The 15397-nt window shown below is 47.6% G+C and overlaps 1 protein-coding gene across 2 annotated transcripts in view; it reads left to right on the top strand.

Moving 5' to 3' along the window:
* Positions 1–1349, top strand: part of LOC144145190 (uncharacterized) — a 36722-nt gene extending 35373 nt beyond the window's left edge. Inside the window, exon 11 of one of the 2 annotated variants that reach the window (XM_077676713.1) lies at positions 629–1349. In XM_077676713.1, the coding sequence (XP_077532839.1) occupies positions 629–716 (88 nt within the window). In that variant the 3' untranslated portion in view covers positions 717–1349. The remainder of the gene's footprint in view (positions 1–628) is intronic. The other variant, XM_077676712.1, reaches the window with a different exon arrangement.
* Positions 1350–15397: the final 14048 nt, after the last annotated feature.

The following is a 15397-nucleotide window of genomic DNA, read 5'->3' as shown; positions in this document are numbered from 1 at the left end:
ACAAGACTGTTGAGCAGAGTCGTGCTCAAAGCTGTGCATCAAGGCTCGTTGTCTCAATCAGGTGGTGAAGGTATGCTGCAGCTGTCACGTCTGAGAGATTAGGGAATTTAGGTGGCCGGTGTCAATCCTGTTCTCACGCATCCGTGCCGGCGGATGTAACGTTAGGTGAAAACTAATAAAGCTGTGGGTGTATAGCACCATGGGGTATTCAAATGATATCCCAGAATTCAGAAGGAATTCATTTTAGAAAAGAAGGGAAGACCTTCTTTAATAAAAATGAGTATTGTACGCAAACAAAAAAAGTGAGCTGCATGGACCACTGTGTGGAGTCAAAGATGGTTACATTGAGCGACCGAAAAATGCGGGGCCCACACTTTCCTCAGCTGTTAGAAGCCTCAGGAACATCTAGAGGTTTGATGTTTTGACGAATTAGCGAGTGAACCGCAGCGCTCAAAGAAATATGTGTGTAAAATAAAATGACACAACCGTGGAGTATGTCGTTCCCGCTAGCACTCGGCGTTGTGCAGTGCAACCGCACTTACGACTAATGCGCATTGTTGTCTTCGTGCTTTGCAACCCGTGTTATTGGGCCGAAGAACTTCACAGTACACCGCCTTTGTCGTTTCAGGATACGCTCGAAGCTGGGAAAGTCCGCCGAAGACGATCCAACGCTTCAAGTAGCGTACAGGGCGTCCTACATTCTTTGTCGGAAGTGATCAAAGGAAACAGCCAGTACTCGCAGGTCGGGACCACAAGAAAGTTACGTGAATACCTCAACTGAGCAGCTTTACCCGCCGCGGTGGCTCAGTGGCTAAGGCGTTGCGCTGCTGAGCACGAAGTCGCGGGTTCGATTCCGGGCAGCGGCGGCCGCTTTTCTGATGGAGGCGCAAAGCAAAAACGCCTGTGTGTACGAGATTTCGGCGCACGTTAAAGATCCCCAGGTGGTCAAAATTAATCCGGAGCCCTCCACTACGGCGCGCCTCATCGCCTGCTTTGCGTCGGCGCGTTAAACACCACAATCAATCAATAAACTGAGCAGCTTTAAAACAACAAACGTTTATCAATGCACAACTCTGACGAACACTTGCTGGTGGTGCGGTCGTAATGGGCGTCACATCAAATTTAAGGTGGACTGCGGACAGAAAGCGGGTCCACTACGGGATGGACAGAATGCCACCTCGGATCGAGGGTCTCGTTCTTCAGCTTGCTTTAATTTGCGCTTAAATTTAGGGTAAATTCTTTTTATAGCTGTAAGAATGGTGGGATAAACAGTGGAAAGTTACGAAAGCAAACGTAAACTTAGATGTACCGACGTGTACTGCTGTTGGTACTGTGCGCACCATTAGCGCACCCAGGGTTTTCGCCTGGGGGGGGGTGTTGAAATTTTGACAACAAATATAAAATATAAAAATATATAAATGTAAAAAATTGAAAGAACAGATATAAAGACAAATGTAAGTAATACAAATAAATAAAAATAAATAACCATAAATTATAAAATATAAACTATAAAGAGTAGCTGAGTTTTTATTATTTTTACGTGAAAAAATAAGCATTAAAGGGGCCCTGAAAGGCGTTTTGAGCACACTAAATGAAGTAGCGCAATCGTTAGATTGGGTCGTCAACGTCATCTGTGCCAAGTATTACTCTTTTACGCGCAGCGGAAAGCTCATACTTTTGCTGCAAAGTTTGTCACTTCTTTCTCACCCGACCCTTCGCGTTTTTGTACGCCGCCATCTTCACATGTCTACGTCATCGATTCCCAGATGTTCGTCATGACCTAGAAATCCTGCGATTGGGCGGATTTTTCACGCACTTCCGGCAAAGAGATGAGTCGTCTGCTCAGCGTCGGCTCGCCGGCTGATCGGCCAGCGGAGTGCCGGAGTACTTGGACATTTTACGATAACTGAAACAAGCGTAAACAAACGCTTAATCGTTTGTATTGAATTCAACACGGCCATAACACGACATGGATATTCTCTTACCTGAGTGCGTTTCATAAAGAAAGCGTTGAAGCCCTGTGGCACTTCTTTCGTGCAATCGCAGAGAACGCCCTGAGCCGAATGCTCGGGTTTGACGCATACATTTTATTCAACTTCGAAACAATCCAGAGATGCGCTTCGAACGAACACAACGTCACAACCTGCGTTGCAAGTCTGAACCGCGATTGACAGACGATGGGTTGCCTCCTCCTGCCCGTCGTAAATTCGGCACTCACCTCACGCGCGGTTTGCGGGGACGAACAGCAAGTCACTTAACTCTGGCGCACAAGCCGAGATGGCTTTTAGCCACGCACACAGCACATACCCCATGCGAGGTGGAGTTGTACGTCGCTCGAGAGAGATAATCCAGACCATGAGAAGCAATATCCACCCGCAGAAGCACAATGTCGCATTTCATCGCGAAACAAAGGCGTCCAAACACACACACCATCGCCTCTTGTAATGCCAAACCCATCTCGCACTTCCCAATGGGAGTGAGTGGTACGCCTGCAGTGCCCACATGTCGCGAGGTGGGGCCCCAAGCTGAACCAGGATCACGCAACCTTAACTGACTTCTAGAGCGGTTTGTGCCTTGTTGCCAAGGCAACCGATGTTTGAGATTGTCAAAGAAATGGCGCTCGCTCCAGCGCTAGAAAGCTCAGAGCCGTGGCGGAGCATGTTTTGCCAACGTTGCCGCTCTCCACCACGCGTCGCCCCAAGCTGAACTGGTCACATGATTGAATCGTTTTGTGCACGGTTTCTGTATCGATTTAAAATGTCTTTTTCACATGCCGCCGGCAGGAATTACCACCGCCGCAAAATAAGACCCGGCACCAGCGGGGCCACATCAGATACGGCGCTTTTTGTATAAACAGTGCGTGGTGCATCAAAGAGAACGAGCGCACGATCCTCCCCGTGCTGCTGCGAGTTCGCCGCCGATAAAAAGTCACGTGCCGCCCATAGCAACTGCAGCAACGTACACCGCGAAAGGGCAAGGCCAGGCTGGGGCACACCTGCGGCCAGATTTTTCGTTCGCTTTTCCAGCCTTGAGCGGAGTGCGGGATTCATTGTGTCAACAAAGCTTGCCCGTAGCAGATGGCAGTCTAAGCAGCGCAATAGCGGAGGTACGTCACCACTGAGGAGCACAGCATGATGGGAGGGAAGGCTCGTGCTGTCAACAGCGGAGAGTAAATTGAAAGGAGGAGGAAACACCGCGCGACGATAATGCGCGGTTTTTGATTTACGATTTCTCAGCTAATACTCATCACTTTAACAAAATTCTTGCAGGAGGAGATTGCTAATACATTGCTTTATTTGGTTACATGTACATCCCTTCATCGGCGGAAGGAATTTCAGGACCCCTTTAAATCAGCCGCCATATTCTATACAATTCGCCTGCAGGAGGAATATAATAATGGATGCACCTTCACATAAAAAAAGAAGATACGCGAAGCCTTTTTCCATTGCCCGAAGCCCCGGACCCAGGTTTGGAAGTAGAATTGAATGGAAGGGATGACGGGAGATCAGGTCGGGAGGAAATGGAATTAAAGCATTCCTGAATGCCTTCTTCACTGATGAAGTCAAGCCAAGAGCAAAGCGCGTGCAGTCTCATCGGGACGTTTATTTTTACAAAAATGCAGAGAGAAAAAACTTTGCAGTACAGTTGACTATACAGTTGACTATGGTGATCGGCAGTGAAGCAGTCGAGAAGTTTCAGTATTTTTAAGTTAACTGGTTCAATATACTAATAACATTGGCAGATCATTAACACATACAAATTTCAAACAATACACTTGTTACATGAAACGAGAAAATAGTCAAGAGAATGTAGCAACAAAATTTGGCCAATAACTGCCGCTACGGCAGCATGTTGGCCGAGTGGTGAAGCAGTCGAGACGTTAATTTACTGATCTAATTTACTGGTGACCTTGTCTGATCTTTAACACATACAAATTTGAAGCAATGCAATTATTATATTAAATGAGAAAACCAGTAAGGAGAGCAAGAGTACTTAACGGGGCATGACTGACTGGATCGCGGTCTCCTGGCGAAAAGGCCGGACAGCGGGCGGCAGCGTTTTTCGAATTATTTCCTGGTGCAAGGCCCCCTTGCAGCCGGCGGAGCGGGTTTATGGTTACTTCAAGTGGACCCGTGGAAAAAAATTGAGTTCTGGCCCCACTTTCAGCAGCCAATCCGGGAGACGCTTATGAACACCAATCAGCCATGTTCCGCCAATACGCAGACACAAAGTTTGCACTGGAAAACGCGCACTTGCAGAATTATTGACGTAAAGAATGTAGTTCAGACAAAACACACCAAAGTAAACAGTGGAAAAGACAGCAAGGTCGTTTGAACTACACCGAGTGCCCGGAGCCCGAAACCGGGCAGTGCCGGGGGGTGTGGAACGCCGATGCAGCGCTGTAACCCAAGCTGGGCCGATGGCTCCCCTTAACAGCCGCTTCTTCCGGTCGGTCGGGGCGCAAAGACACACTCCGCATGCATTTCTGAGAAAACCTGGGCCCTCGCGGCCGAAGAAGTAGTTGAAAGAAGAAAAAAGCAAATTGAACGGGGGCTTCGCGACAACAGCAAGAGTACTAAACGGAACATAGCTGATGGTGAAGGTGTGGGCCAACGACGGGCGGCAGCGTTTCTGAAGTGACACCCCGGCGCCGGCAGCTGCTCCCCGTGAACCCGGCGGACAGGGCTTTGATTTGTTTCGACCGGGTCATTGAAAAGAAAAGCGCATTCTGGACACATTTTCCGCAGTCAATCAACCATGGTCCCGCCAACAACAAAGGAACCCAACACTAACAGACACAAAGTTTGAAACCGAAAACGCGCGCTCCAGCAAAATAATTATTGACGTAGACGAAATAGTTGAGACAAAACAGGGAAGCAAAGAGTGGAAAGAACAGGAACGACCGTTGGAAGTAGAGAGAGGGCTAGGAGCCCGGAGCGAACACCACAGGGAGTGCGGAATCTTCTACAACGCGGATACCCGAGCCCCTACGACACTCGGCCAGGACGATCTCCTCACCCCGTAAGAGCCGCGTCTTCCGGTCAGTCGGCACGCAAACACAGCAAGCACAGGCTACATGCGTTTCTTAGTAAAACGGAGGCCTTGACACCAGAAGTAGTTCTAAACAACACGGAAAGACAGCAAACGCAACGAGGGCTTCGCAACAACTATTCGCTGCTGTACCAGATACTAAAAAAAAAAAAAAGGCTGCTCGCCTGTCTACCAACTTCAAAATACGGTTTACACGGCGAAGCCAGTTCCGAGGAACAAACACAGGGCCCAAACCTAATATACGTCTGAATGTGAAAGTTTACTCAAATTCGATCTATCTGCAAGTGAACGAAATCTGTTCGTATAGGTTGACACAATTTGCATTGAACAGTCACATTAACGCATATTTCTGATAGCCTATTCAACACAACATCATTGTTATATGTGATCAGTGGTTTTCGTAACTGCGCAAGAAGCGTTGCTGCCTCCCTCGATATAGTGTTACAAAATCAGGCGATATATATAAAGGAAAACCTAACCTTTCTTTATTGAACGGGAGAGGAAGGGCTCGCACAGTGCTTAGTATTGAAGGAAAATCAGTTGTTTAAGCTTTCAAATGAAATAAAATAACTTCAATCTGACCTTGTTAGATTTCATTTGAGGCCAGGAGGCATGCTCGAAAATATTTATTGAGTCCCAACCTATGGGAAATTTTAGCGTCCTTTTTTTCTAGAAGACGACGAATTATTCAAATCTCGTGATGGAAGTTGCGCACAGAAGTTCAGAAAGTGGTATAATCTGGCCGTACAAAAATTGTGCTACTATTTGCGGTTTAGCGTGGGCTATGGGGCGTGCCGTAGGGGGAGGGGGGGGGGGCTACGGAATCATTCAAACCCCCCAGGGATTCTTAAGCATTCAGAAATTTCCTGGCCACGGACACTTTTTTCGTCACCAAAATTTTTTCTCATTCTTTTTCTCGAGCTACTATAAGTTATACGCAAGTTGGTCCGCACAGTCTTAAAAGCACAATCCTAAAAGCTCGCGCTCTAGTTTTCTTTTATTTTTAATGCCGGTCATGCAATATTCTTCTTCGAGATTTAACAGCGAATGTCCAATAATAAAAGCTTCCGAGAATACACACTTCGCTCGGTGAACTTCGGTTTCGGTTCGGCGAAGTGTGCGGAGGGGGTTTGGGGGTTTGGGTCGACGAACCTCTGCGAGAGGGCGCCCGCCCCCCCCCCCGTGGGTGCCCCACTGGTGCGCCCTATGCTTGTTTTAGCTGCACAGCACTGCGGCTCTTTCAGGTTGCCTCAGACGACACTGGCCGATTAGCGTAAGCGACGGCGTCTTACGGGACCTTACTTGTCGAGCGTGCACGATGTTTCACGAAATGATTATTTTCTCCCTGTACAAAACCAGGCCAGGTACGAATACGGTCAAAAACGATGCAAAGGCAGCAAACGGCCCGCTGCGGTGTGGTGGCGACATCTAGGTTGACGAACGGTAAAGAGGTCTCCGCTTCACACCAAGTTTAGCTTGAAGACCCGTTCTTATGATGTCATTTTAGACGTCGTCAAAACACACGATTTGGCGGGAGGATCACAATTTTAACTTAAGTTGATTAATTTCGCAGTGAATAAAGCATTGTTTGCTTCCGGACAAGCGCTGGGGCCACTATAAAACACGAAATCTTTCGAATAAACAAACTTGTATTTTGCCCTGCCCCTTTAAGGTTGAGTACAGGCCTCCGGTCTCGATTTACAGCTTAGGCTGCAGTGGAAAGGGCCGTGGCCGCAGGGGTCTCCACTGAAGTCCTAGACTGAGGGCATAGAGTTTCATACTAATATATACTAGAGGGAAATCTGGCGCTGCATTCGCGGGCCGCCGTGGGCGGCGCCATTGCAGCTAGCGACGTTCCTCGCCTCCTTGGCTTGGTTAGCCACATAGCTTCTTTTTCGTCTTGAAGGCAAAAGGGGTAACATTGTTTTTTTTGTTCATCTTCCATGAAGCTTCTAAATAATCCCTGACAAATAAATCTCTCTGGAGCTTTAATTTTATAAAAACAAAAGAAATTCAAATAATCTTCTGCAGTAATATTGTTGCATTTTTGCAGCCAAAGCCATCTTTTCAGTCTGTTCGTGAGCCATGCCAAGGGCAAGTGGAACGTGCCTGTAGGGTGGCTAGATAGTGCCTTCCCGGTACACGACGGAACGCTCGCTGAAGCGCGCCTCCCCTAGACAGTGGCGCCGGATTTCCCTCTAGTATATATTAGTATGAAACTCTATGACTGAGGGCCCCACACCACATTACGATGCTGTCAATAAAGTTTAGGCAGCGTCTGGAACCCCGCGCGGGGCACGAGATTGGGCCCCCTCGCAACGGCTTCTGCCCCGCGTGACGTCATAAATACGTTATAGTGACGTCATATTAACAGCAATTGCTATTATATTGCGCAGTAGAATACAAAAAGCACATTTTTTTTACATTTTAATAAAAAATTAGTAAGCCACTCATTTGCTAGAAGTTTTATAAAAGAATTTTTTTGTTCGTTCTTGCGGAAGCCGCGGGTGCTGCCACTGCTGGCGGTATGGCGTATCCGAAAGCCCTGAATTTCTTGGGCCGACAACGTAGATGGAGTAGAGTTGACAGAGTTGCACTGCACTATCAGGAAGTGCGAGACGAGAACGTTGCCGTATGCGGGTACCAAGCCAGCCTTTCCACACGGTAGCAAAATCCGCTCTCGAGTAATGCTGGCCTGTGACCGCCTGCTGTATGCCGATGGTACCTACGTTAGACGACATCGCACAGTTCGAACAACCTACGCACCACGCAAGAAAAGACACCGTCCGAGCGTGATTATGTGAGCCTGCTGCGGCATGTCCGCGCGGCGGCATCTGCTATCAACAGTTTGAACCACGGCAAGTTCAGAATGCTTAAATGGGTGGCCTGAAATCGCGGTGTGTTTTCAAAATGACAGCAGCGCGGAACGTACAGTGCTCAGGACGTAGGCTAGACGCGGCCACTGATATTTGACTGGTCGCACATGCGCATTACAAGTGCAAACCACGGATAGCTAGAGAAGGTAATCAAAGGTGTCCCCACACATGTACCGCGTACAACCTAGCACAGTAGTTTCCCCTTTAAGGAGATTAGCAAAGAAGACCCGAAAATCGGCAGTTTGTCGCGTTTTTTTGTATATATTTTAGAGTGGACTGAATTGTGGCTTAGAATTCGTTACCCGAAATACATTTTGTGCGCGGAAACGTCTGGTGAGCATGCGCTTCTCGCATCATAAATGCTTGGTATTGAGCGCTTGAAAAGGTTTTTCAGAAGAAACAATTGCAGCTGTAGTGGTGAGCCATTTCCCTACAGTAAAATGTGGCAGAAATACATCTGCGATACAAAGGATGTGAAAGAGTGAGAACATTAGCAGTCTCGTATCCCGTGGCCCAGATTGTGGTTGGGTAGTTTCCGTCATGCATTCAGCTCCTCACATTGGCACACACACATGATGCCGCGACAAATTAGGACCTGGGTCCTCCAAAAGGTACACTGGCTAGGCGCTTCATGCCATAGCTGCTGCATTGGCATAAGCTTTACGTCTCTCTGTATATCCGGCGGTATATGCTATGTTGGCCAGATTTTACCGAGTCCCCTCATGCAAAGGGACTCAATTCAGGACCCCCAGCCGACAGGATCAGAGAAGAAGCAGTACAGACGGTAACAGGAAGGGTATACACTTGGCCGACCATCGTGTCTAATACACATACATGCACTCCGGCATATGAAAACCCATGGGTTCTACGCAGGCTCAGTAGTCAACGTCAAAGAGAATCTTAATATGTGCCTGGAATGTGAAAGCCTCAGCGGATTGTTTGTGTCCATGGGTATAACCAGCGAGCACACTGCAAATGTAATTGATAGGCAAAGGTCAAGGCTGTAATGGTGCTACTTTAACCAAAAGAAATGGTGAAAAACACCCCAATTTCAAACTGCATTGATGTAATATGGGCATGAGTGACGTTATATGGACGTGCACTGTAAATGCAGTTATCTGTGTGTTAACTGTACGTTAGCACTCAAGTGATACGATCAAACGGAATGGAGGCCCCACTGAAATTGCCCAGTTATGCTTTTTTGCAGTGGGTTAGGTTGGTGGCTGTCAATTGCACAAACAAGATTCTGTGATGTCATAGAGAAATAGTTGGAAAGTGTGTATCGAACTTCCATTGCTCTACACATTTTCTGTACTATCTTATTTGTTTGAAGTTTACAATAATATTGATGTCATTTGTTTTTCGGGCAAAGAAGTCTAATGAACAAACCTTGTATTTTTTTGTCGTAGCCTCTGTAACAGCCTGCCTACGGTGCCCCTAAACAGTGGTCGCTAAACAAATGCCCACTTGCCAGCCAGCTTGAGGGGCTTGTAACGATTTACTAGGATTTCTCTTGGCCAACAAATTCCAAGGAATCCACGGTGGTACTGTCACAGAATTGAGCGAGGTAGTTTAGTGGCCGATGCCTCGGACGGGAGGAGCGACAAACAACTCCCCCCTGGATACGAATATAGGATGTGGTTCGGACCTGCTAACCGGCGATAGGTCCACGCCTGATTGGCCGCTGGCGTGAGGCACGAGACGGGGCACGGGAAAACAGTTTCAAAACAACGGGCATTTACTTCACATTCACAGGAAATTCGAAACAGACAGACAGGAGGGTTGACGAGTTAATACACACTGCAGTTGACACCCCGTTGGGGTCAGAGCTGCCAAGACACCGACACGAATTACATTCATCACAATGAAAGAAAAGGTACACGCCGTTACGAGCCCGAGGAGGAGGCGACAGTAAATGGAGGGGACAGTAGAGTGTACCATAGGCGGGGTTGGAGGCTTCCCCCAACTACTAACAATAGGCCCGCTAGAAACACATACCGCGTGGTGCACGGAAGGAGGCGGATAAGCCCGTGCAGTCCGCTTAGAGAAATATGACACAGAGGATGAATAGGAAGAGTCCGAGGAAAGGTGGAGAAGGGGAGAACATCTTAGCTGCGGTCCGGCTGTGGGTCTCGCCGGGGTGACGGAGGCTGTCGGTCGTCTGTGGTGGGGCGCCGCTGATCAGCGACGCAATTTGGGTGAACTCCGGCCGCGCACTGTCGCCTCCTTGAGGAATCTTCGGGGGCCCGAAGTTCACCGCCGTCGTCGCTCGGCCTCCCCAGCACCGCCCTCAAGGCCGACGCCGCGTCCCGGCCGTACGTCAGGCCACCACCAGTTCTCAGCCCATTCTCCCCGGAAACCCCGCACTGCACCACGCACATCGTCTACCGGGCCGCGCGTCTTCCAAGAATTCGCGGGGCGCAGCCTTCTGTAGGCCGCGGCACTCTCGCCCAACTCTCTCCCCGAAACACATGGCCAGCCGACCCGGGTGCGACAATGGCGGCGAGAACATTCCTCCACTACGCGGTACGGCTCCTCTCGACCCGAAAATGGCGAGCGGCAAGAAAACCCGTCAAGGAGGGACATGAATTTCGCGACAGGTACACTCTAGGACAGTGCAAGTCTCACAAGAAGTATGACAGCAGGACTGGAACTGTAACACAACTAACAGGCTTCATAGGAGGAAACCAGAAGCCCTCCCACACAATGCCATGGAATAAGCCAATGCAGTGAGTCTGTAGTATTAAGAGCGTAGGTTTTCATTGATTTTTATGCGAGGCAATCAACGTGTGGATTGACTAGTGAGATCTAGCTGGCCAGTTTGGGCACAAAATATTCACTTTTGTGATTTCAGACAGCTCTCAAAGGCCTATCTAGATGTCTGTTTTTTTCGCAAAAAAAGTGCAAGCTTACAGTTGGGGATCTTGAAAACATTGTTTAGCTTCTCCAGCAATCGCGCGAGCCTGAGGTAACCCTACCTGTAGGTGGTCCTCATGTTTGCTAGCTCCCTCAGCAAGCACATGAATGCAGTGACTGAGAAATATGGTGGCCAAAGGGAGAAGAGAGGGTGGTTCCTGAACAAACAGCCCTTGATCATCAAAACAGCAGAAAAGAGCACTGACGACTCAAGTCCTCGGCTGGGGTGTCAAAATACCTTCTGGCCTACGTGTACAGTGCATTCACAAACTTTTCTCTAAAAAATCTTGCGATTACACACACTCCCTCCATGGAAGGGGTTTGTTTCCGGCAAGGTGGTTGAGTTGAATGTTGTGATTAGTAACAATATCAACTCGCCATTCGTCCCTTTCATTTAGCATGCTTCCGAGCTTCACTTTAAAAACCCTGCTTTTTCTAATTTACGTATAAATGGATTGATCACGCAATATTCTCTTATTTACCTCTGTTCAAATAAAACTGTGTTATACCTTAAACGCTGCTGTGTCCATGCAGGCGTAACATTCTTCAATGGTGTTAGGCGGGGTACATTAAGCTCAGTAATAATAAACTTAAAACCAGGGTAAGTGAATATAAAGTTTTGTAAGCATTCTAACTGTCTACCAATACTTTAGGGGTAACTCAACTAAGCTCACCCTTTTTTCCCGTGCCTTTATTATTGTTGCGCTCAACAAACACATTCCCAGCTGTAACATGCCTGCTGAATTTAGGGCCCAAACCATTCTTTTGCTATTTCACACGATTGCAGCTGTATGAAACATTGCTTTTGTTTAGTTTTAGCCAGTGCTTTCCAACAGGCCACTTAACTACTGTCGAAACCATATTAAAACAATAATTGCTATTTATAACTAACAGTATTTTTACATTTTACATAAAACGTTTTGTTCTAACCTCACTTGACGTTTTTGTTACACAGCTTGCCTGGTTCATGTTTACCTAGGTATGAAGGACATGTACACAACAAATGCCTTACTGCAATACATTCACATGCCTGTATTACAACTAATCAGCAGTGACAAAAGCCACACGTTTTGGCTTTCCAGCAGAGCTTTGGTGTCAACAAAAAAGGAATCTTTCTTGGCTTCTCTGCAGAGCTTTGCACTCAGGCAAAAAGATCACTTGGTGGTTCGGCTTTTCTGCAGGACTGTAGTGTAGTGCTAGAAGGCATCACTTGTTTATTTGGCATTTTTTCTGTATATTGTGCCAGAAACCCTGGTGTTTTGCTTGGAAAAGGAACTTCACACCACATACTGTGCAGAGAAAGTAGAACTACTCACTGACGTTTTTCACAGCCACGTAAGTTTGGTATAATCACTTGTCATTGACAAACACCATGTTTGCTTTCTGTCTGAAGGTGTGATGGTGGGAGAGTTGGTTTATATTTTAGGAGAAAATACAGCGACAATAACAGTACTGAAGTACAAGGAAAGGTGCTGTGATTAACAGGGTCTATGTGTTCACACTTTTTTGTCGAGTTTCTTTCCCGTGTTTTTTCACAAAGACTTGCTACAGTGCCTGATCAAGCCTGTTTTTGTGCAACATAAATGTCAACAGCGAAGCTCTAATCAATGCTTACATGCTGCCCATTGACACCAAAGCAGAAGTACGTTCATTGGAGTCATTTTATTGTTGAAGCCTTCCACGATACATACAGCTTTCAGCTGTACTGCAATATTTACAAACACCAACAAAAACATTGACGTCCACATAGGTGTCCTTGGCTCCAGTTCCTGCACAAGGTATTAAGTACTCTCGGGAGAGGGCAATGTCAAGCAGTAAAAGAACCATTCCCTCGTAGATGTGCTCCATAAACTGTTTTTTAGATTTGTTAGCTTAAAAAATAGTTTCAGTGCCCCCCCTTTTTTTTCAAGCTAATGACCACCACCCGAGAATGTGCATTCTAGCAGTTCGGCTCTGCTGGGTCCGCATCGTTGCAAACAAAATATGGGACACTGCATATGCACTTAAGCAATTAGCCGAAATAGTTTTTTACACAGCACAGAGTTAAAAAGCAATAGAACATGAAATATCTCCTTGCAATTAGAAACTTTTAATTTCACCCCCCCCCCTTCCCCAAGCACAGAGCAGACAATTATCAGCTGTGAACACAAGTATTAACGTCAAGTTGAATTCCACAGGATGCTCCAGATGGGTACATTGATGTCACAGGCACTCAGAATTCGTGAATCCACTGTAAGCCTTCGAGAGAAGCTCTCACCATTACTGGCCATCCAACTGAGTGGGCATGAAAGTATTTTGGTTGGTTATGTTGACTTCCAAGCCAAACACAAGAGTAAACAAAAAACTAGCCTACCAAAATACATAATCAGAACCGATGCAGGATGAAGTTTTGTTGACTAACCGGGTTGAAGAAGGCAGAAGGCAGTGGGGCAAAGGTTAGGGAAATAAAATCCATGCGGTAATTGTGAACGAAGTTATGAGACACTGCCAGACGATCAGCTGGCGAGGAGGGAGGGCTATCCTATCTATCCCTTGCAACCTCTTTACTACAATTGAGCAGATAACAAGCTTTCATTAAGCTTGCTAGCTGGCAGTTCCATGTACCCTATGTAGAAAACTCCAAGGTAGACAAACCGTTGTTTTCTGAGCTGCCTACAGATTGCTTAGAATTAGCAGCTCATTTGAGGTCTTGCCTATCATGAAAGCACAATAGTATTATTCGAAGCAACAAATTCGAAAAAAACATAGATGAACAACAGGTGTCACTTGTTTACCTTGAGCACACCAAACTTGAAAGCACTATTTAACACAAGTGTCAAGCTTGGCACAAACGGCGATCTTATCGGCTTGACTTCTCCCGAACTTTCACATGTGCAGCTTGAGCCTCCTTGCACAGGAAGCCAGCCAGTGAACGGCTGGTTTCAGTGATAGCTTGAATATCTATGGTGCCCATGGACGCGCAGCTTCTGGGCTCTCCCATTAACCAGGCCACCCACGAAAGTGGAGCTGCGCTCTTTGCAGATTTCTTGCACTGCCCCGAGAGAAAAATTGCAGAACAGGCTAGATGCGAGGACGGATTGCGTTCGACGGTGCCCTGCGCTACTTGACGATACTTGATTCGTGCCCACACCGACGCCGCTGACACTGCGTCACTCGCGTTATCGCGTCATCAGTCAGCTACCTCGTTAGCCACGGCGCGAAGCGCTGGAAAACTGATCCGCACGTTTTACGCCAGAATCAAAATACAAGGCTTGGAATGCAAGTAGCGATCGGAACAAGTAGACAACGAATGCAGGAGCATAAAGCCGATGGCACGTGAACTGAAGACAACATGAAGCTAGCAACATATTTAACGGCAACAAAAGGAGCACGGAAAAAAGCGGGGTGAAGCAGCTTGCCAAAATAGGATGCGTTAGGCTTACCAAAACTAGCAGCAGCAAGTTCACAAAAAACAGTCAATAAATAATTGCAAACAATCCTCGCAACAAGAAAAAAGCGCTGCGAGGCAGCCGCTATGCAAGGCGATAAGGACGTAACGTCGCGCAGGCTTGCGGTTGGAGCCCTAAAGTTTATCCTCCTCCTCCTCTCACATACCCGTTCAATAAAATTCAAGTGGCCGATGATAATGACATCTGCTTTCAGACGCTTACCGCCGATTAACCAATTTCTACACAATTACGTAGCGGCGATCCTCGTGCTTTTTTTTTAATTTTAGATGCGACGCTGAGAGCATCTCTTGTCGGCGGCCCTGTCCTTCCTGCGTGCGTCCGCACTCTTCTCCGCACACCCCCTCTCCTCTCCGGTAGCGAACACTCTCTCGCGAGGGGCATTGGATTGGATTCGATTGGATTGGCTTGGCTTGACTTGGATTTGGATTGGATTAAAGTGGATTGTGTTGGATTGTGTTGCGTCATAGCCACGGCAGACGCACTGGCGCCGGCGCGTGCTCAGGTGAGAGCGAACACTCTCAACATCTGCGGGTGTGCGGCCCAGCGCGCTTTGGTGGGCGGCGCTGCGCGCGGTGCTGCGCAAGTGCAGTACTCTCTCTCTCCGCGGTCTCCTCGCGCATATAACCGGTGTGCCGCTCTCCGGCGGCCTTTCGGTCGACGGTTGCGCTCCGGATGCGCTTGACCCCCCCTCAGCGTCGCATCACACCAGGGTTCCAACGAGGGGAGGTGGGCGTAATTTTTCAACTTTGCTACGGTGAGTACATTCAAATGATCGTAATACCAAAGTGCATGTTCACCCCGTTGACGGGATTTGATCGCTATTGTCTTAGGGCGGTGTGGCGCCATGCCAATGAGACAGACACAGAGCAAGCGACGAAGTTCTTTTATTTAAATGCTGACGAGATAGCGAAGCGTTATTTTCGGCACATTACATATGACGTCATAAAGCCGACATTCATCACCGGATCGTCCCCAGGGTACCTCCCGATCTTCTCCAGGACCCTTGGGGAAGAAACAGAGGAAGAGGGAGAGAGAGGGGAAAACGTCAGGTAACTGTTGACGTGGAACATCATGCTTCAAAGATTTAAGTTCAGGGGTGTTTTC

This window comes from Haemaphysalis longicornis, unplaced genomic scaffold (genome assembly GCF_048455015.1).
Source record: "Haemaphysalis longicornis isolate Haplotype H1 unplaced genomic scaffold, Haemaphysalis longicornis Haplotype H1 scaffold_7, whole genome shotgun sequence".
NCBI lineage: Eukaryota > Metazoa > Arthropoda > Arachnida > Ixodida > Ixodidae > Haemaphysalis > Haemaphysalis longicornis.
The sequence above is the reverse complement of the archived record's forward strand: the minus strand, read 5'-3'. Positions and strand labels throughout refer to the sequence as shown.